Source organism: Macrotis lagotis, chromosome 2 (assembly GCF_037893015.1).
Source record: "Macrotis lagotis isolate mMagLag1 chromosome 2, bilby.v1.9.chrom.fasta, whole genome shotgun sequence".
Classification (NCBI taxonomy): domain Eukaryota; kingdom Metazoa; phylum Chordata; class Mammalia; order Peramelemorphia; family Peramelidae; genus Macrotis; species Macrotis lagotis.
Window position 1 is genome coordinate 77,484,081 of NC_133659.1, and position 23,238 is coordinate 77,507,318.

Below are 23,238 nucleotides of genomic sequence, written 5' to 3' on the forward strand. Positions count from 1 at the left end.
TATATCTTGCTTTTTAGCCATCATCATCCTTCATCAACACTACAAAGGAGTCAAGAGCCTGGATTATTTCATATAACACCATGACATTGGGCCTTATCTTTAACTGCTCTTGTATCTTCTGGTCTTTGTTCTTTGATCACCTTACCCTCCTAACACACATACCACACACACACACACACATATACACATATATAGGTACATGTCTCATATTTCTCTCAACACTCTCTTATCTTTTCAATCCACTCCCTTTAGCCTCTTTACTCTTTTCCCTTGACAACCAATGTATCATTTAAGATCTATATCAAGGTCTTGTTTCAAATAGTCCTCTTGAACCACCCTACTCTAAAGTGAACTCTCTCTGAAAAATGGTCTATTAAATCCTTGTGACATTTTCCATAATTTTACACTTGGACTATACTCCTACTTTCTCCCCCCAATTAGTTGTTAAGTTCCTTGAAAACAGGGACTGATTTTTTTTTTTACATTCTACCTCTGCACAGTGCCATATATAAACAGCAGGAGGCACTCAAATTAATTTTTTAATTGATTTGAATAAATTGGTGACAGACAACTCTCTGTCATGGATAGCTATGGTAACAAGGAATAATCAAATAAATGGATAACTTGTGAACTCCTGTGATAATTTCATGATGTAAATTTATATAGCAACAACAGTCAAAACAGGCAACTTTGAAAACTGTAAGATCTGTAATCAACACAATTGATCATGAATGATTTCAAAGGACTGATGTTGAAGAAAACTATCGACCTCTTGACAGAAGTGACAGATTTAGGTTATGGAATGAGACATAGGTATCTTTGTATATAGCCATTGATGGAATTTGTTTTGTTTGACTGTCCATTTTTTCACCAGGAAAATTAGAAAGTCTCCTTTTTTCATCTTTTCTGCTGAAAGATTATATTCAATTTTGCTGGGTAATTGATTCTTGGTTGTAATTCAAATTCTTTTGCCTTTTGGAATATCATATTCCAATCCCTCTGATTCTGTAATGTGGACACTGCTAAATCCTATGTGATTCTGATTGTGGTTCCATGATCCTTGAATTGTTTTGCTTTGTCTATGTTTTTTAGAAGGACTTCGTTTTTCTTTTCTTTTTTTTAATGTGCTGGAAGGGAAAGAAACCTTCTGCTCATAAAAAAAAAACAATAAAAAATAGAGAGATGGGTGGCTACAGATAAGGAATATTGTAAACACTTTTAGATAAGGTCACTGTTAGCTTTTTTTTTAATTTTGTTACAAGAGAACTCTGACAGAGTGTGGGTAATCTGGAAATGTTTGTAATACAAAAACAAAACACATCCACAGGTTGGTTTTGTTTTGTTTTGTTTTTAAGAAAATCAAACATTTGCCTGAGGCAGTTACAATAGTGGTAAAGGAAATCTCAGATCTGCCGAAACTGGGCAAGCAGCCATATCGACAGGGCAAGGTCTGCCTGGTGAGACAATAGTCACAGGGGCATTTCCCTAGGTTCTATTAGTACACGATTGTAAATACTGCCACCATGACTGAAGAAAAACAAAATTTACCTCTGCCTTCTGCACACTTTGGTAGGAGATGGGTGACATATGTCAAGGTTTGAGGTATAGCAGTAAATAAACTATGTCATTGACCTTTAGAGGAAAAAAAATCTTCTATCTAATGCAATTTTCTCATCAGAAATTTAACTAAGGCAGAGAAACTATGGCTTTGTCTCAAGGTTGCTAAATTTATAGGACACTGACTTTATCAGTCTAGAAGCATAGAAATGGCAGTGTTTTAACCCCCTTTTTTGTAAGAATAATTCTTTAAAAGAAGCATTTCTCAGATGGCCAGTTGGTTTAAGCTTCTCTCACTAACTGTGGTGTTCCAGAATCTGTGCCCTCTCCCATCTAATTGGTGTCACACTCCCCACCCATAGAGAAAAATCTGCCTGCAGTGAGTTTGGAAGAGTTTGTTTTCGCAGAAATAGTCAAAGAAATGGATCCTGCAGGATGTTGTATCTCAAAAGGGATTTCTTCAGATTTTCTGATGAGCTTAACTAGAGACCTCCTACCCACCAGGATGGTCAGATAGGATTAACCAAAGGGAAACAAACAGCCCTGTTGGATCAAATTTTGGGTGACATTATGGTCATACCAAAATTAAGATATTTCCCACCCCCAAATTACCCCTACTCTACTCCTGAATAAGGAAAGTGGTTGAGTAACTTCACCTGAGAGGCTCCTTTTGCAGCCTGTCCTAAAGCTGTGTAAAATCCTATATGTATATGTATATGTATATGTATATGTATATGTATATGTATATGTATATGTATATGTATATGTATATGTATATGTATATGTATATGTATATGTATGTGTATGTGTATGTGTATGTGTATGCATGTATATGTATGTGTGTAGATGTGTATGTACATGTATGTGTATTGTACATGCGTGTACATGTTGTGTGTATGTATATAACTCTACCCATTCAGTATAGTTGTTATAGGTACCTGATAATTACCTATCAGCTGATGCTAATTAAACTTTTTATCTTCTAGTCTTATCTCTCAAATTATTGACTCAGTCAATCAGGTCTAGGTGGGAAGAATTAACTATTCTTCAGGAGGATCTCAGTATCTTGGGGCTAAGGAATTTCTGAACAACCCCATCTCTACATAGCAACCTAGGATGTGATTCTCTCTAGAGGATCCAGGTGCAAATGCTGAAAGTTCTCCAGCATCAGATGCTTAATAATTACCTAGCTGTGTGACCTTAGGTAAGTCATTTAACCCATTGTCTGCAAAAACAAAAACAAAAAAAATTAATAAATAAAAAAGGAGTTCTCTACTTAGCAGCTAGCACATTAAGGAGGGGAAAAAAATTTGCCTGAGGTCCTCAATGGACAAAGAGAGAGAGAGAGGTAGCAGTTAGGACCAGAACAAACATCCTGGTTCCTAGCTCAGGAGGCTTCATGCTTCTCTCTTGTTGGGACAGCAGTGGCAACTGTCTAGGGGAGAAAATAAGGGTGAAATATAGAGAAAGAATGGAGAATTGGACAGAGAGAGACTTGTCACACTTTCTCTGGATGGATTAATCACAAAGCTGAGACAATCCAATGAATGTAGTTATTTAACTGGAGGGAGTTAGGGGCATTGGTACCCTTCTCATATCTGAAAAATCTGCATAAAATTTTTTGACCTTCCCTTCATACTAGAGTTCTTTTTCTTTTTCTTTTATGGGATGTTTAGAGTACCCCATTGTAAAAATTGGGTCAAATATTTGATCTCTCCCAAAATTCCCATTTAATTTCTTATGCTGTGACCTTCAAGGTATTTCAAAACTGGGACAGTTGGGTAGCACAGTGGATAGAGCACTGGTCCTAGAGTCAGGAGGAATTGAGTTCAAATGAGACCTCAGATGCTTAGCTGAGAGACCTTGGTCAAGTCGTTTAACCCCATTGCCTTGGAAAAAAAGATGTTTAGAAACTGAGATGGGGAAAGGCATATTGTAAAAAGGATAACTGAGGTGGTGCGATGGATGGAGCCCCTGTCCTGGAATCAGCAGAACCTGAATTCAAATCCAACCTCAGACACTTGATTATTACCTAGCTGTGTGACCTTGGGCAAATTACTTAACCCCATTGCTTTGCAAAAACCAAAAGGGGAAAAAAAAAGGATAATTAAACTGTTTTACCTTTCCCCTTCAAGCCCTAACTGTTCTTTTGTTGATGGAAAAGTAAGGGTCTTAAGAAGGAGAAATAGTGTGTCTTCCCTGACATTATCTTCCTCTGTTCCTGCCCCCAACTGAGTAAAAGCAGATGATGAAATTAGGCAGAATTGTGAAGTCCTTGGTCACTTGGTTTTCTCTGTGTCCCCTCCACCAGGTGCTCAGTCACGTCATAATGTCCCTGTACCACCCACTATTGGACCATTATACAGTGCCCACTCTAGAACCCCATCCAGGCTTGTCCTACCATGACTGCATCCTGTACTCCAAGCACTATCCAATGTCAAAACTTACCTGACCAACAAAGTAGATGCCTATGACTAGGGAATAAGTTGTGGTATCTGAATGTGAGAGAATATTACTAAGGTAATAAAGAATATAATGAATATAGATAAATATGCTTATAAACTGATGCAAATTGAAGCAAGGATAACTAGGAAAATAATATACACAAAGATTACAGCAAAATAAATGGAAAGAACTAAAACAACAAAATAATTGAAATTATAATGTAATTATAGTGACTTGGCCCAAAAGAAGAGATATTAGGCAGCATCTGTCCCCCTTTTTTGCAGAGCTGGAGAAAAAAACAATATAATTACCTATAATGACTTTTTGATGCACTGATTAGTTTTTCCTGAACTTTTTCCTCTAATTTTTTGCTATTAGGGAAGAAAGGTATATTAGTGATGCCAGCTGCAGATTAATGTGAAAACAAAAGCTCTTTATGTCTTTTTTTAATCCTTGTCTGCCTAGTAAATTGTAAATCCCTTGAGGGTAGGGGTTGTTTTCTTATTTTTGCCATTTTACCCCTTGTACTGCATAGTAGTCATTTAATAAACATCTCTGTTCCTGTTAACCTGTGTTCTAGTAATGTAACAAGCAGTCACATGGAAAACATATCTCCTAAATAAATCTCCACCCCAGTACTGATTCACAAATACCTTCAGATCTTTGTCAAACAGAGGTGTTTGCATTCTCATTGGAGAATAGCTAGTATTAATCAAGTACTTTAAGTTTGCACAGTGTTTTACAAATATGATATCATTTTAATCTTTCAACAACCCTGCTATTATTATTCCCATTTTATAGATGAGGAAACAGGTCAGTGGCATACAACTGTCTGAGGCTAGATTTGAACTCAGATCTTCTTTACTGCAGGCCCAGTGCTCTGCCACCAAGTCATCTTCACTTGTGTAAAAAATAACTTTTTCTATTGAATTGTTAGATTAACCAAGAATTTTCCTCACAGCAACCCTTTGAGGAAGGTGGTGAAAATATTATATGCTATTTATAGATGAGGAAACAGGCTCAAAAAAGATGAAATTATTGACCCAAGAGCCTAGATCCAAATGCAGGTCTCCTGACATGGTCTAACCATGGTCTAGCCCTTTTCCCATTATAGTACACTCTTCCAATATGATCTCAATGGACTTTGTGCTCATGAACTTAACATCATCAAATTTATGTATTTGCCTAAAAATATATTCTGTTTGGCTATGCCACTGGCACATACATAAACAGAAATCAAGGAGTTGGGATAGGGGTAGGTCTTAGGGGACCCAGGAGAAGCTGAGTTCCATTTTGTATGGAACCTGAGGAGCAAACACTGGCATTCAAGGGGAGATAGGTAGCTGGCAGATTGGAGGTGAAAACAGATTTAACATACAAGAGCCGGGGATAATTCTAGGAGTGTTAATGGAGGAAATCACCAAGGGAGAGTAAAGAGGTCAAAGCCTAGGAAGATATCTGTTAAGGGACAGGAGGAAAGGGAGGAGAAAAAACAAGAGAGAAGGAAAGTCATATATAGGAATACAGAGAATATTTTTGCATTTTCAAGATAACTATTACATCCCATTTACTATACATCATTTGTATATTTGTATATATTTACATACATATGCATCTATTGATAAACATAAATGTACATGGCTTTTTACATGTTATCTCCTCATTAGAATGTAGGTTTCTTGGCTCGTTTCTTGGCCAACCCATTCTTGGGGAGTATAAAGCCCCAAATAAGCTCTCAAGTTCCTATATCCTTCCTTACTACTTCTTTGTTGATGGTATTGGTTGTTGCTGCTGCTCCTGCTAATCTCTCTCTTCCCTTAGCTTCTGCTAACTACATCAATACCTATACTTTTTTTACTCCTAACAAAAAAAGAAAAAAAGAATGTAAGCTTCTTGAGGGCCAGGGACTAGTTTTTGCCTTTCTTTGTATTCCCACTGCTTAACATCACCTAGCACACAGCAAGTGAATAAATATTTTTGATTTAGTACTTTAAGATTTACAACACTTTTTAATGCATATTATCTCATTTACTCCTCAGAGCAACCCAATGAGGTAGGTCATATGTATTATTATCCCCATTTTACAAATGAGGAAACTGAGGTCAGAAGGTTAAATGATTTGCCCAGGGTCATCTTACTAGTCCACTTCTGAAGGAGGATTTGAATTCAAGTCTTCCTAACTCCCAAGTCCAGTATGTTGAGTACAAAAGATTCAGAAAGGGATAGGAAAACTTAACTGATGCCAAGGAAACAGGCATAGTGAGAATAAATTTTATTACTTTCTTCTCTATGATAAAAGAGCAAAAATAAACCTGTCAATTTAACATAACTGATTCCATTTTGTTTTAAGTCTATTTTATGACTGAGTTATTTTGAGTAAGTTCTTTTTCTTTTGGGGAACTAAGAAAGACAATGAGGGTTAAGTGACTGACCCAGGATCACACAGCTAGTAAATGTTTGAGACCCAAATTTGAACTCAGAACTGTTGTTCTATCCACTGTTACTACCTAGTTTCCCCCAAGTAAGTTGTTTTTCACTAAGAAGATAAAGACTTGGGTGATATGATGTGGGAAACAACATTTGTGTTCTTACACGACTAATAAACATTTTTAAAATGTCTCATAGGAAAAACCACCAATGGAAAAACTATTACAAACCAAGTTCCTCAGTACTTTATGTAATAAACTATCAATTAAATTATGTGGTTAAACAAATTAGGAATACTCATATCTAAAAACTACTAAGAAATTCACTAGAGAACCCAGTCTTTGACCTGCTCCTGGATCTCCATTCCTTCACATTTGAGATTTCACCATACCCATGATCCCTTGAAGGAAGTGCTGATAGAAGATTATTTGTCATAGGAAGACATGCTATCTCTAATTGAGCAGAAAGGGACCTTGTTATGAGCCCCAGGATGGAAAAACACTTCCTGGGATCTCTAAGATTCAGTTTGGAGTTTTGATCTCAAAGGAGGATTGTTGTTCATGTCACATGTATGTTTGGATTAATACAGTTTGATTGCAAGCATTGAGAAATAATGTTTCCATTGTACTAATGAGCATCTGTAATAATAAATTAGTTATAAATGTGCATCAAATGTACACTAAGAAAACAATACATGCAATGACTACAAGAAGTAGTTGAAAAGAATAAAAACAATGACATGAAACCTACCCCTATGTTTTTATAACAGTCAAGCTTGACCAGAGAGAAGAGGAGAAAATATGCTTCCCTCCTTCTTTACAGAGGAAAGCAAATATGCATTTGAAATATGACCAGACCCGAGGGATATGTTGGTTAGTTAGTTTTGTCAAAATGATTGATTTGTTCTGTTTTAATCTTGTTGCTTCATTCTTTGTTGCTGTCATTAAGTAGGAAGGGGAAAGGGATATTTCCAGCTATGAAGGTAATTTTTTAAAAGTTCAGAATTAAAATGAAAAGAATTAACTATGAAAACATAGTTTAATGGAAACCAGGGGAAATAGGGTATCAAGAAAAGGTCAGCTCCAACACTTTAGAGAGGTCTAGGAGAGTGAGGTCAAGAAAAATTAGGGAGTGGATGAAATTGGCTTTAACCTTGAATAAAAATATCATTCTTGACATTGACTCCAAAGGGAGAAGCTTCAGATTACAAGTCATGGGGGGGCTGCCTTGAATAGCAGAAATACTTAGTAAATGTTTGCTAAATAAATTGAATAAATGAGTTGTGTGGCAGTAAAGATAGGTATAGACTATATGTTGCTTGGAACTTGGGCACTGTGAGGTGATAAAAGATGGTAACTTGAGGGATCATGTTTATGCCACATTCCATATGAAAGCTAATGCTGGTCATTTCCACCAAAATCCTATCCCTCAAACCTTATCATTCCTTTATGGTTTTTCAAGGCATTGACAGAAAAGCACATGACCTGGCAGATTCCACTAAATATTTTGAACAAGGGAGAAGTAGGGGGAATTAGACTTTTTTCCTATGTCTTGTCAACTCAATATAAAGAAGGTCAACACCAGACCATTCGTCACCATGGGTTGCATTTCCTTAGTCAAAGTGATTCAAGAAATGGATTTATTGATTTGGACTGGATCTGTGATTTCACTGGTTTAGGGAGCTTTGGGATGAGGAAATTCTTGATACCTATATAAGACCATTTTTATGAAACTTATAATCTTGGAGAATTGGAAGAAACACTGAGAAATTAGGTGACCTGTCCAGAGTCACATAGACAGTATTTGTTAAAAAAAAATAAGACTATCCTGCTTCTCCCTATTGAGCTAGTGTGTCTTCTATTTATATCCATACCTATGCCCTCTATGACATCAATCCCTCTTAGAGACTTAGAGGCTAAAAACTGAGAAAAAAAATATCTCCTAGGTTAAAATGACAGACATGAGGCATCATGCTTGAATTGGTGATGAGGCAAGCTACATACCACTTTTCTTCCAGTGATATCTGAAATGATTATACTTAACTGTCATGGGATTTCTCCACTTTAAGGTGGGGAAAAAAAGTATCAATATCCAAACAGAAAATAAAAATAGGGAGGGGAAGAGTATTAAGGTGCTTATTTTGGATTTTAAAAGTTCATTTTGTCATTTTACAGAAAAAAATATTTCTCAGGTGCATTTTAAATTATTTGCCTGAATTATCTTTTGCTTCATGTCTTATTTCCCTAACTAGACAATAAATCTTTGAGAGCAAGTTTTTTATTAGTTACATGATTATCTTCTACTTCTTTGAGTCTACCCCCCACACATACTCACCTTCAGTGCTTTATACATAGCAAATATTTGACTGACAACAATTTGGGATTAAATATACTAATTGTAAAAGTACCCTCAAATGAAATCGACTATACCACTTTCTTGCTTCTCCAATGGGAAAAAAAAAAAAAAATATATATATATATATATATATATATATATATAAAAGTATTCTTCTCTCCTCACTTTTTTTTTAGGTTTTTGCTAAGCAAATGGGGTTAAGTGGCTTGCCCAAGGCCACACAGCTAGGTAATTAAGTGGCTGAGGCCAGATTTGAACTCAGGTACTCCTGACTCCAGGGCCGGTGCTCTATCCACTGGGCCACCTAGCCACCCCATCCCTCCTCACTTTTACTTTAAACAATGAGTTTTTATCCATCACTACCATCTCTACCTCACCCCTTCCCAAAACCATTAAAATCCAGTTTATATATGACTATATCTTTCTTTGTTTTAAAGTCCCCATCTTTCTATTTCACCTAGAGTGGCTACTCATGGCCTACCTCTATTCTGACTTGCATGTGAACTAACTTTGATCTGCACCATTTCCAACCTGAAACGATTTGTGCCTCCTTGGATGCACCTCTCCTTCCCCATTCCCACAGGCTTAGCACATTAATTGAATTTAATATAGACCCTTGATGGGCTTAGCTCACTTCATGAAGCTCAGAGTTCCAAGTTCAAGATCAGCCAGTATCAGACTCCCAGGCAGCAGAGATTACAGACATATGCAACCACACCCCAGCCCATATTCTTTCCATAAAGACCCATCTGCCCAAATCCCTTCCAGAACACTAGCTCGTATTACCATTGGAGCAACACACTACCTGAAGAGTCAGCCAGCAAGCCACATGGACCCACAAATGATCAGTATGGATGGGTTGTTCAAATGGAGTTTATTATGTTCTCACAGCATTGTTTATAGTAAAGGTGAATGATGATATTCCACTTTACACAATAATGGAACAATTCAGTGAGGACTCCACCAGTCGAGCAATGTACATGGTGGATGAGCTGCTATAAATCTGTTAGGTATATGAAGTTTGTTCACAGGAAGTGACGTGCCAAAGGGCTGGTGTGTATTCCAAACCCAACCACCTTGTCTGCACCTGGAAGAAGGGGAAGAAACCCAAGGAGAAAAAGGAAAGAAGAAGCAAGATGGAAATAGCTTGCAGAAAATATTCAGACCCTACATTGTTTCGATCAGGGGGTCTAATAAGAAAACTGATTATCCCTAAACAAGAATTCCCAGATATCTCCCTTCTTCACCTACTATATACCATCATGAGGAGTCCTCAGAAGTTAGGAAGACAGAGATCTCCACATTTGGATTGCTCCTTATTCAGAAATCAAATTACATGCTCTCTTAATGCCACTGGTAAGCCTGCCATCTCTGCTTTCTAATACTGTTGAGAGTCACAGACTCAAGAAGGGATAACACTTGGCAGATTTAAGCACTTCATAGAATGAACAATCCAAAAATCTTTTTCCAGCCTTGTTTGCAAGGGAGCATGGATAGGAACAAAAAGGTTCTGGGACACAAGGTGCTAGAGAAAGGAGGTTCAGCCTTGTCAAAAGCCTGCTCATTTCCTTTCTTATTGCTAGGCACCCTAATAAAGTTAGCTCCATTTCAGAGAGGGAGGGAGGGAAGGAGAGCAGAGAGAGAAATGAGAGAAAGAGAAGATGACAGTACAGAAAAGGGAAAAGGAAGGAAAGTGAAAGGATGGCAAAGAGTGGGAAATAAGAAGAGAGTGGAGAAAGAGGAGAGAAGGAAAGGAGTGAAGAAAGAAAAAAAACTAGAGAGGAGTAGAGAAGGAAGGAGAGAGGAGAAAGAAGGAGAGGAAACAGGGAAGGAAGAGAGAGCAAGAGAGAGGGAGGGAGGAAGGAAGAAAAGGAAAGAGAGAGAGAGAGAAAGAGAAAAAGAGAAGATAAAAAAAAGAAGGAAAAGAAAGATCATGAACTGTTTCCTCTCCTTTGCTTTTTCCAATCCACCTCTCTCCCTCCCCATCTTTTCCACCCACATCCCCACCTCTAACAGCTCCTGAAAAAATCAAACTCATCCTTCTCCCCCTCACCACATCCTAATCTTCTCCATAACCCAGGGCTCTAGTGCCACGGCTTCCAGACTGCAGAACTATCTAGGATGAGTCAGTCCAACAAAGGGCACAGTCAAAGCAAAAAGCCTCATGGAAGGACTGCAGATTACCCCCACCTGTGCTGGGCCTTCTATGACCTGGGAAGGCATCCATTTCACAGCTTTGGTTTAATCTGGAGCAGCAAATTCTGTGGAGAGCACCAGAGAGTAAAATTAGTTGGGAACTGGATGGCTGCCTTTCCAGTGGACAAAACTCAAGGGATGATTGCCTCGCTTCACCCTGATTTAAAAATAGAGAAATTCAAGTGGAAAGTGACTTACAGTTGATAGAATTGGCAAAGACACCAAGAAGCTACTCCAAAAGTAGTTAGAAGACCATGAGAGCCACAACAACATGTGATATCCCTAGGGAAAATGGGGAGATTCTTCTCACTAGAACCACTATCAAAATCTCTCACTCATTTACCCGAGTTCTCACCCAACCTTACAGGAAGGTCTTGAAGTCGTAGGCACAGCCCAAACCCGAAGACTGAAACAAGGAAACATCCAGGCCTTTTGGCTGGCCACTGAAATAAAACAGTGTCCTAACTGTTCATGGGCCAGGTAAGCCAGAAGGAAGCCTTATGCTAAAGAGATCAGGAAGGTTTTGCAGAGCCTCCTTCCACTCTCTCCTCTATTCAGCACCTTCTCCAGCTAATTCAGTGCCTGAGACTCAGACTGTCCACTGCTAAATTAGCCTGAGGGAGCAAAGTGGGCTGGTGAGGATCTATAGACAACTAGCTAGGCTAAGTTTTAGGACAGCCCAGTAGAAAGACCTGTTTTTCAGGGCAAGACCTATTTTTCAACTTTGTCTCTATATTGCTGACATCTAGGACATTTGGCATAGTGCTTCCATAAATGTTTATTAGATTGAATAGAACTCAAGGGGCAGACAAAATTGTCTTTTTTGGAATTCTGGATCCTGCTTACACTCATCCACTTTTTGGATTCTCCTGCCAATTTATCCTCACTAATTTCTGACTCTTTTCAGCAGCCCAGTTCCACCTCCACCTCCACCTTCACCTTTGAGAGAGAATTTTCTTGCTCTGATAATGCCAATTTAGAAGGGACACACATTCCAAAGAAGCTTCCATCATTTGGACTATGGTTTAGTTTTGTTCTTATTTTTAGCTTGCCCAGGGCAGCAGCAAACTTCAAGGCAACCCCAAAGGCCCAAGGAAGAAGGTGGTTAGGGAACATCAGTGTTGCTCATCAGTGCAGCTTTTATTCCATCCTCTCTGCAGATTTCAGGATCAAAACAAGCACCATGCCTAGAAGGCAGACAATAGCAGAAGCCCCCAACAGTGCTGCAAGGGAAGGAAGACCTCACATGGAAGAAACCATTCCTCACATCCAGGGATAGATGAGGCAGGTGATGGATAACAGGAGTGAGGAGGAGAAAGGAGGGAAGGGAAGAGGGAAAGGAGAATGGCAAGGGAGAGAGACAAGGGGACAGGAGTGAGGTATGTTCGGATATTGCTTTTGATGCTGTAAACATTTCTCTTTGTTTCATTACAGACAATAATGATAATAATGATCTGGGTTTGGCTTAACCAAAGTGCACAGAGGGCAACAGGAAAGACAGCTCTGAACCTCTGGGGAGAATCAGGACATAAGGGGTCTGCCCTATAGAGATTGGGCCTTATTCCCTATAATCTGATGCTCTCAGCTGTCACACAATGATAACCCAGCATTCTAAATAAATCTATTATACACGAAGGGACACACCCACCTACATACACCCTCCCTTAAAAGCAAGCCTCAAAATCCTAACACTTGGTCCTTCACATCTCCCTCTGTGGGGGAGGAAGTGGCCAACATGCCAAGGCTCCACCCCACCTACAGCCTTCATCCCAATAATTAGAAGAAACTCTAAAGCCTGTATTGAAGACATAGTCCAGTTTTTTTTTAAGATTCCTTTCTTCCTTCTCCCTTTCCATCCCACCCCGCCACCATCTAGGTAAGTGGTAACAGGGCTCTTTAAATTTTGCTTAAACTCTTCAGAAATCTATGTTGTTTCCATTCAGATGTGCTTAAAATTTGGCAGGAAAGTTGGCCATAGATGCAAATTTCCTATGTAAACAGTGGTTTAAAGTATTTACCCTGTGTTAGAGAAAGCAAGCTCATTAAATTCATTCTGGCAGCTTCAGCTGAAATTGGTTTCCTGTTGGTTCAGGAAGGAGGGAGGATTAGAATTGGTTGGGGATGGGGTGGGGGGAAAGAAGGGCAACTACCTAATCTACTAAGCTCCAGAGCTCCTGGGAATGGAATCCCTAGTGTCTCCCCAGTTACAGACTCAGAGAATTGGGAAGGACCTGCCCCCCAAACTCCATGATGCTCGCACAGATATATATAATATACACACACTGACAATACCTCACAGAGAGAAACACACACCCTGGGCAGTAAAAGGACTCTTGATGATGACAAAAAATAAAAATAAGAATAATCAGAGACTGCTCCCACCCACAGGCAAATGGAAGAGAGGCAGGGGGTGACAGGACAAAATGAAATGGGGACACTATTTGAAAATACACTTACTTAGTGAAGGTGCCATTACCCCCACCCATCCACCCAAATGGGGGAAGGGGTAGAGGGTGATGCTTGTGCTTGATTCCTGAGCATCACCAATTCTCAGAGCTCAGGTACCAAACTCAAATCCCCTGTGTGACCTTTTTTGGAGCAATCTCAATGCCATCCTTCAAATGTTTGGGACCTTGGAGGCTGAAGGGTATCACAAAGAACCAAATCCACAGAATTCCAGAACTGGAAGGGACTTTAGAGAGGCTCTAACCCCTCTCACCACTGTTAACCCCTACTCATTTTACATTTAAGGAAGTCAGTATCTAGAGGAAGTGAAATGACTTGTCTAAAGTCTCCTAACACATATGTAGCAGAGGAGAGACTAGAATCTAGGTTTCTAGACTCTAGAACAGGACTCATTCTACTGCATCATACATCACCTTTCAGATACGAACATTCTAATATTTCCATAGTCTAATTTAGCAGAACAGTTTATACTGGGACTCAGGAACCAAGCACCTGACAGGTACCCTTCTCTTATCTCAACTAAGTAAGTACTTGTCAACTTGAGGGGTACATATTTCTGCCCAAATTAATTTGATTCTAGATGAGACTAGAAGCAGGTTCCTTATACATCCTCCCAGAAAGAGCTTCCCAGTACATTTCCAAGAAGACTCATTAGTATATAAAACTTCTAGCCCCATTTGATTCCCAATCCAGTGATTGTTCATTTTCTTAATCCCCTAGGTTCCATCTTCAGTACCAGGATCATCACCAGAAGCTGAAGCTACCAGATCTTTAGGGTAGTAGTTGCTTCAATTTGAGATCTTTTGAGAGAAATATGATCTTCCAAGTCTATTTAGACAAGAGAGTTTCTGACTTTGGTGCCTATCATAATTATGTGTCCTCCCTTTGGGGGTTGGCATCAAGGACAACAGGACCTGTGTAGACCCGCTGAGAGCTGGCTGTGCTGTGTGAATTCATTTTCTCTTATCCAGTTGAATTATCCTGGGAGGCCAGTGCAGTGATGTCTGATGTCACAGAAGAACAAGGCAGACAGTTTAGAAAGTTGTCCACTGCATGAAAGCCTATTATTATTATTTCGGTCAGTCATTCCATGGCTGGAAAACAGTTGCACAAACATGAAGATTGGGTTTCCATATTTTGTCTTCTTCCCCGTCCTTCCCGGTGATAGTCTAATGCACCATTCACCACAGACGACCACTCCCCCACCCCCCAACCAGGCAATAGCACTGGTAGAAAACATTGCCTTGACAAAAGTCAAACCACTGGACTTCCGATGACTCTGGAAGAGTGAGGTTAGCACAGCTGTCTCACATAAGTCCAATTCACACACAGGTCAAGACATCAACCCTTAGAAAATACACTCAAAGAGAAAACTCTTTGCTTCCCTATGAGCAGAAAGTAGTTGTGACTATGGTCATGAACTCTATCTCCCATTAGGTACCTTCACAAGAATGCTATATGTGAAGTCTATCAGTCTCTTAATTTAGGATGGGCAATGACTACAGATTTTCCCAATGGCCCTAACTCCCACCCCCAACCCTATTCTTTCCCCATTGAATGGTGGTCAATGGAAATAAATAGCTGACTCCATTAATTCAGTCCCAACTGAAATCAAATGTTATAGATATAGATATAGATATTTAGATATATGTCTGTGTGTATATAAAATGAGATATCAAATGAGATCATAATTTAAAGCGCTTAGCACAGTGCCTATTCCATAGTAGGCGCTTGATAAATATTTATGATTCCCTCCCATCTCTGATAACTGGCAGATTTGCTTAACCTGGGATAGCTGGGAACTCCTTTCTAGTGCAATGAGGTCCAAACATCCAGGATTAGCAATACTATCTAAACTGCAAATCAGAGAGAGACCCTTGATCATTCTTCCCCCTTTCCTCTCAAAGGTATGGGACTAACAAGAAGTCAGAGAGTAAAATATGGTGTCTTGGGGAAAAAAGGGAGAAGGAAGTGAATTGCTTTTGCATTATTTACATATTAGCCCAGCATAGCAAACCTGCCTTCTCAACAGAAATGACCCAAGGCCTTATAAAGGGCCATTTGCTGACCCAGAGAAGGGTAACAGCTGTGAGGCACTACCACTAACCAACACACAAACACAACCAGGCAAATGGATTAAAAGTCCTCAACCTGGTGGCAGCGGCTGGGTCACACAATGGAAGTGGCCCCACTTCCTCTCATCTTCCCACTCCCAGCCTCCCACCCCAGACTCCACTGCTTTTAAACACTGATGACGGTTCACATTGGATTATGGTCTTGGCGGCTGGGGAAAGGGGAAAGCCTGTGACTTCCATGGGTCTCCATCTCAGCTCTAACTGAGCCTCCTCTGGTTTTGAGTCAGAAGATCTAAGTACATTTTGGACCTCAGGAAGCGGGGGTAAGAGTCTTTCTCCATAAGGCTGTGCACTTTCCCCTGGGCTTGGTCAAAACATGTTAAGGAAGGTTCTTGCATGTTCTTCCTTGTTTCTTCCCGAGTTTGGAAGTCTATGTTCACCTGAAAATAAACAAAAAAATGGTTATAAGGAAGCTAAAAGCCTGATGGTTGGGGGCTTGCCTTAAATTTGATAAGTTTTTGTATCAATATTAATTATAATAAACAAGTTATAGTTGCCCAGTTTTTTGCTTAGCTGTGAGCAAGTGGGAGGTGGAGGAAAGAAGGGGGTGTCAGATTAGAAGAAAGAAATCCTGGTCTATGTAGAAAACCCTCCATGTGGAATTGCCTGGGATCACCAACAGTTGCCCAAATTTCGTGTTGGAGGCAGGATTGAACCTGGGTTCAAACTCTCATCCATTATATCATGCTGTACCTCTGTAAAGCTTTCTGCTTGTCAAAACACTTTCACAGAGGTGATTGGGTTCCATCCTTATCCCTGGAGGTAAGAAGGGAAGTTATCCCCACTTGACAGTTGAAGAAAGGAAAGAACAAAGAATTGGAGTGATTTGTTCAGACATGAGCAATTATAAACTGAGGAGGAATTGAATTAGGTTATTTCTAAGGTTCCTTCAGGTCTAATATGCTATGCAATATTGTTGGTGACTGGGGTTAGAACTCAAGGCTCTTTCCAAACCAAATTCAAATCAATGACAAGTTTTTGATTTTGTTTTGTTTTTTACTTTTGGAAGCTTTCAGCAGACATTTCCAAAACAGGACCTTTCTTAGCTGCAAAATGAGTACATCTGATGAAGATTCCATTTTTTTCCCACAGGCTCCCCCTTCCATATTTGCTCAGCTTCCATTTTTTTTGCCTCCATTAAAATACCACAAGGATGTTGAAAGATCCCTTCCAAATTGAGAATTATATAATAGGATAGGGATAGCTACTGAACAAGTGATTTAATTGGTAAGGAGAGATCCTAGTAAGGAAATTCTCTCAACTGATTCAAGTGAACACATGCCCTACAAATTATTTTTGTTGTTCAGTCATATCCAACACTTTATGATCCTATTTCTTGGCAAAGACACTGGAATGCCACCAACACTTTGTGACCCTATTTCTTAACAAAGATGCTGGAATGCTACTTCTTTCTCCAGTTCATTTTACAGATAAGGAATTGAAGTAAACAGGGTGAAGTGACTTTCCCAGGGTCACACAGTTAGTAATTGTCTGAAGCTAAATATGAACTTATATCTCACTGACTCCAAGCCTGGTGCTCTATTCAATGCACCATCTAACTAGTCCTGCAACTTACAGTCTTACAGAATTTCCTAGAATCTGAGATTTTAAATAACTTCCTTGGATCATCCAACCAGTATGTATCAGTGGTAGGACTTGAACACATTGTCTTCCTGGCTCTAAGGCCAATTTTTCTATCCATTATGCCACCCTACCTCTCATAGGAGCAAATTGGAATATTTTTGCACAATAATCAATGACAGAAAATTCTATAGGTATAATATATATTAGATTATTCACAATCAAAGGGAGGGAGCAGAGAAGGCAGGGAGAAAGATGTACCAAAAAATGAATGTTGAAAACTATCTTTGCATGTAGTTGGAAAAATAAAGTTTTTTTAAAAAAGAAATTAAAAATTATTAATGACAGCTATGAAGAATTCAGAGAAACATGGGAAGATTTGATTCACAGAAGAAAGAGGGGGCACTATACCACAAGTCAACAAAACTCCAGTCAAATACAAGGGATCAAACCTGGAATTACACAATCAGAATTTAAGCACATATCTTTTCTTTCTGTTACCAAATGGTAATCATCCTACTCTATTACATGGTTTTGTTTAACTTGAATTTGCAGCAAGGTATTAGGGGTTGCTTCTTGGGAAGTGACCAATGTGCCCAACAAAAATGTATCAATAATACACACACACACACACACACACACACACACATACACACATACATGCATATACATATATATATGCATGTGTGTGTGTATTTTTTTTAATTGATGAGATGCTTTAAGCAGATTATAGTCAAAGTTCTCCAGATTCGTTACTCAGTCATGTACCACAAATGAGATATTTCTAGAGCTCTTCACACAATGACTGTCACATAGGTCACTCCTTTTTGTCTCACATCCAATGATTTAATTTTCTCAGGCTCCCCCCTCCTCCCTAATAAATTCCCTCTGAAAGTGCAACAGTCCCTTTTGGCTGGTCAGCTAGCAAGAGTCCTACAACACAGTTCTTTCCAGACATGACCATCAAACCAATCATTTAGCATATCCCAGCTCCAGTCTACTGGAGCCATCGTCTCTACTTGTTCATGATGAGAAAATTGGCCTCCACGCTCTGGTACTACCTTGGGATCTGACTGATTAATTTGGGTTCTTCTCTGTTCTTGACCTTTACAGCAATGTTAAGACAGCTCCAGTAATATGTTAGAATCATTCCCCTTTTCTATTTTTCCTTATCTATGTTGTCTTCCTCCATTTGAATGTAAGTTCCTTGAGGACAGTACTATCTTGCTTGCATTACCCGGTGCTTAGCGATGGTGTCTTCAGTAAGTACTTAATAGATGCTTTACCTATCTATCTGCCTATCAATATCTATCTATCTTATTCCTCTTCTTCAGTTGTAGGCCTTTGCCACCAAACGTATTAGCCTAGTGATCAGCAGCAGTTATAAGAAGTTGAAGCTGATGAGGCTCAACTAAGTACAAATGGATTCCTCCTTGGAGCAAGACTCCAGAGAGAAAAAATACTGGCCTATTCCACCACATAGAGCCAAGAAGTGTAGAAACCTTCTAGACAGCAAGGTGCTCACCACCAACATACCTCTCGAGGGGCCTGCACATCTACGAACTCCTCAAAAATCCTGTGGGCCTTGGAAACCAGCTTGGTGGATGACCGAGTCTTCTTGAACTCCTCACAGGCTAGCCAGAATTCCAAGTTCTCCTCGCTGAACTCAGTCTTCAGGAAAGCACGGAATGCAGCCACTCCATCTGTCATGAGAGAAGCGGGGAGGGGGAAGAGAAGTTAGATTGGAGGATTATAGAGAAAGGGAGAGGAATGGTAGCTATAGGTAGGCATGGTTTGAGATATCCAATATCTTCTTGACCCTCTAAAACAGGGGTTTCTCAATCTGGGAGATGGTGAGCTTAGGATTTTTTAATATATTTTAAAAGCTATATTTAAATATTGGGAGTTTGGGAGTAGTTCTATGTATTTTATGTTATATCTTTTAAAAGAACTGTTCTGAGAAGTCCATTGGTTTCAGCAGCCTGCCAGGGGTCCAGAACATAGATATACAAAAGTTAAGAATCTGTTCTAAAGGTTTCTATTGACCCAGAACCCAGAAATGCACTTGTAATAGAGTTATTTTTGTATATATACACAAGATGTGCATCATTCTGACTCCCAAATCAGGGAATGATACAATATAGCAATTAATTACCATAGCAGTTTATACATTTACACATATTTCTCAAGGGATAACTTGGTTAACTACAGCCAATAATAGTTCCTGGTTATCTATCCCTTAACAACCTTTGCCCTTTATCTGTTTGGTTCAGCTGGTGAAAACCTGAAGAGCAAGATTATAGGGTCATTCCCAGTATGGCCATTTAGCCCCTTTCTGTTCCAGGGTCACCCACTGGATGCTCAGCCTTCACCAGACATCCTACAAAAATGTATGGTCAGTTCTCAGAACCAAGAGAGGGCAGCTAGTATAGTATGAACCCCTCACTAATATGGGTTTAAAAAAATTTTTTAAAAGAGCATCCTCACTAAAAGTAGTTAAGAAATATTATCTTCATTAATGACAGTGAGCATATACAGGACACTTGCTAGGAAGACAGTCGCCAAGAAAAAAAATCCCCTTGTTACCTCACACTTCACTCTCCTATTTCTATTTTTTTTCCGAGTCTCTCCCTTACTTGCCACCTCTCTGAAAAACTGCAGAATTATTGGGGACATACCTTATATCAAACAGCATCATAATCAATAAACCATAATCTACTACTCATGATTCTTAAGTAAAAGAATAACAAGTATAGAAAGGATCAGCCTTGGAGTCATGAAGACTTGAACTGTGGCCTATTTCAGGCACAAACTTTTATTAACTATGGACAAATCATTTAACTTCCTAGTGTCAAAGACAAGGAATTACTGTTAAATGAAGGAAACCTCCAAACACTGATGAAATTTTAAGTCTAAACCACCTAACCCCAAATAAACCCACTAATCCCTGATATTTTATACTGTCTACAGTATAATATTAAAATTTTAAATTTAAGTTAAATTTTAAAGATTAAAAACTCTTTGAGAGTAGAGATTATCAGGGGTGGCTAGGTGGCACAGTGGATAGAGTACTGGCCCTGGAGTCAGGAGTACCTGAGTTCAAATGCCTCCTCAGACACTTAATAATTATCTAGCTATGTGGCCTTAGGTAAGCCACTTAACCCCATTACCTTGTAAAAACTTAGAGAGAGAGAGAGAGAGAGAGAGAGAGAGAGAGAGAGAGAGAGAGAGAAGAGATTATCTCATTTACTGAACTTGTAATTCCTGTTGCCTGGCACATGGAAGGCACAATAAATACTTGGTGAGTAAGTGGCACCATAGAAGAGAAGGTCCCACCCTGTACCTATAATTTTAAAAATATCTGAACATATTCCCATATACCTTACAAGGCTTTTGTGGAGGGGACAAATGAATTCATAGACTCAGAACTATAAGGCTCCAATCTAGTTCGACAACCTCATTTTTAAGTGAGGAAACTGAGTACCAGAAAGTCTAGGTGATCTGCCCAAGGTCACAGAAGTAATAAAGCCAGGATTCAAACATTCCCTGAAATGACTTTTCACTTTCCCCTAGTCCCTAAGGAAAAGAAGGAAGCAATATGATAAAGCAGAATGAGAGGAAATCTACTTTTATATAGCACTTTCATGTGAAGCATGCGTAGCATTATGCATAGTTATAACCACTTTTAAATGGTAAATTGCCCCAGCCATCAAGCATTCCAAGAGCACAGACTCTCAGAATCTCGGCAGCCAGAGATTCACAGGCATTGGAAGAGTGGTGTTGTCAAAGTTGACAAAGTATTGGGGTGCCTGAGGGTAGAAGGGCCAGGAAGGTCTCAAGTAAAGTACATGGTTTCTACCAGTCACCTCATTTCCCCCTATTCCTGTCACTTACACAACCATTCCTATAATCACAACCTTTTACAGCTGACAAGGACCTCAAAGTTCACCCAATCCAATGACACCCACCTATTATCCTGGGGCCCAGAAAGGTAATGCAGGCTGCATGGCTCAATGTTACACCAGTTCAGTGCCAGAGCTAAGACTGGAACCCTGGTCTCTAGCCACACAGGTCCAGGCTCACCTTACTCCATCAAACAAAGTATCCTTGATTTGATCCCCATCCTCTCCCATAGCTAATCATTTTCCAAGTCCTGTGAATTTTTCCTTTTCATTCTTCTCAAATTCGTCCCTTCTCTCCATTTCCAAGGTGACAAGGTCCACCTCCCACCCACCCTCCCCTTCCACTCTCCCCTTTGAGCAGGTATAGATATTCTCTGCCCATCCCTAAGGGACCATATCAAACTAAAGCCTAGACAGATATCCTCTTCCTACTTCTGGCTATGAATTATTCATCACTGAGTTGAGTCTCTTCCCCATTTGGTAGCTGAACCAATTAAAAAAAATGCTATCACATGCTATCACACCAGTTAGAAAAATGCTTTTTCACTGATGACCCTTGTAGCTGTCATAGTCCAGGCAGCAAGATGTGATTTTAGTCAAGGCAGGAAAAAGGTACAGTGGGATAGACTGCCGGACCTGGAGTCAGAAACCAATTTTTAAATCTTGCCTCAGATCCTTACCAGTTTCTGTCTGCCTCAGTTTCCTCAATTTAAAATGGGAATAACAAGAGTAACTAACCTACATGGCTGTAGTTAGGACCAAATGAGATAATATTTGTAAAATGCTCAGCACAGTGCCCACTTATATACTAAGTGCTATATAAATACTATCTGTTATTATTATTGATTCCCTTACATCTACCTCTAGCTCATCTAATCTCTCCTGTATAACACTAATCTTCCTTAAATGTCATTTGAATTGTTCCCAGTTCAAAAACCTCCAATGACTCCATGTTCTTTCATAACCAAACTCTTTTGTCTAGCATCCAAGGCTTTCCATCAAAGGACCCCACTTTGTTTCTCATAGCTGCCCAATAGGCAGCCTCTATTCTCATCATACAGAATTCCCAGTCCTGCTTCTGTACCTTCATTCAGTCTGTTTTCCTCCTCTCCCACCCTCATTAGACCCTCTCTACCTATCCAGATCCCACCCTTTCTTCAAAGTCATATCCTATGGACTCCCTTTCTTTGCAAAAACTAATTTTGCATCAAGCCAGCACTTTCTTATAAACCTTTTGTTCTTCAGTTTTCTAATAGAACTCCCAGTTGAAAGGTACCTGAGTTCATCTATTCCAGTCTGTATCTGAATAGGAAACCCTTCTATCACATACCTAACAAGAGATCACTCAACCTTTGCTAAAAGAGATAGCCCAAGGGATTAGACCCCTAATAGAATGATTTCATTTGAATAAACAAGATTGCTTAGGGGGATAAATTTAGGGGTGCTTGAGGGTCTAGAAGACACCATTTGTACAAGTGGTTGAATAGCTTCTCAATACTCTAGAGAACACAGTTGGGGTGCGTTGATGGGATTGCTAGAGAGAGGCAAGGACAGGGGCAATCCTCTGGCTTTAATTTATTAGATTTGGCCCCCAATAGGAATGAAAAACATGTTCTTTAGGTTAGGAATTATTGATTCTGACTTTGCCAAACACTGTAACTTCCAATTTTTGTAGTGTATTGCAAAAAGCTGGGGTATATTTCCTTCCCTCTCCCTTTCCATCATATGGGCCTTCAGCTTGTACTCTCTTCAAGTCAGATAGAATCACACCAGGCTTCTAGCCAAAAAGGGTAGCTGGGGATTGGAGCAGCTGAGAGAAAAATCAGAGTTCTGTTCCTTTCTCCATTCCTGGAACAATTCCAGGAAACCATTTACCCTCCTTATGCCTTAGGTTATCCCCATTTGCAAAATTGTGGTGAATAGTTAGGGCTGCAAGCATTAAGCATTACCTGCTGTAATCCATCACACAGGAAATCATCAACAATCCCAGAGAGAGTCCTACTCACAAGCCTGGTGCTTATGAGCTGCTTACCTCTACTTTGCATGATGAGGTCAGAGAATGGAGACAATTATCCAAATAGTCAGATAATTTCTATTACTTAGAAAATTGCCTCAATTCACCAAAAATTCACTCAAGTCTCAAGATGGCTGTAACTACAATAGTCACATTTACT

At 39.5% G+C, this 23,238-nt stretch overlaps 1 protein-coding gene across 2 annotated transcripts in view; it reads right to left on the reverse strand.

Annotated features, from left to right (window-relative positions):
• Positions 1-15,328: 15,328 nt before the first annotated feature.
• Positions 15,329-23,238, reverse strand: part of RGS8 (regulator of G protein signaling 8) — a 66,474-nt gene continuing 58,564 nt past the window's right edge. For both annotated transcript variants that reach the window (XM_074220384.1, XM_074220385.1), the window contains 2 exons: positions 18,699-18,865; positions 15,329-15,961 (listed from right to left, as the gene is read on the reverse strand). In XM_074220384.1, coding sequence (XP_074076485.1) covers positions 15,779-15,961; positions 18,699-18,865 — 350 coding nt within the window. In that variant the 3' untranslated portion in view covers positions 15,329-15,778. The remainder of the gene's footprint in view (positions 15,962-18,698; positions 18,866-23,238) is intronic.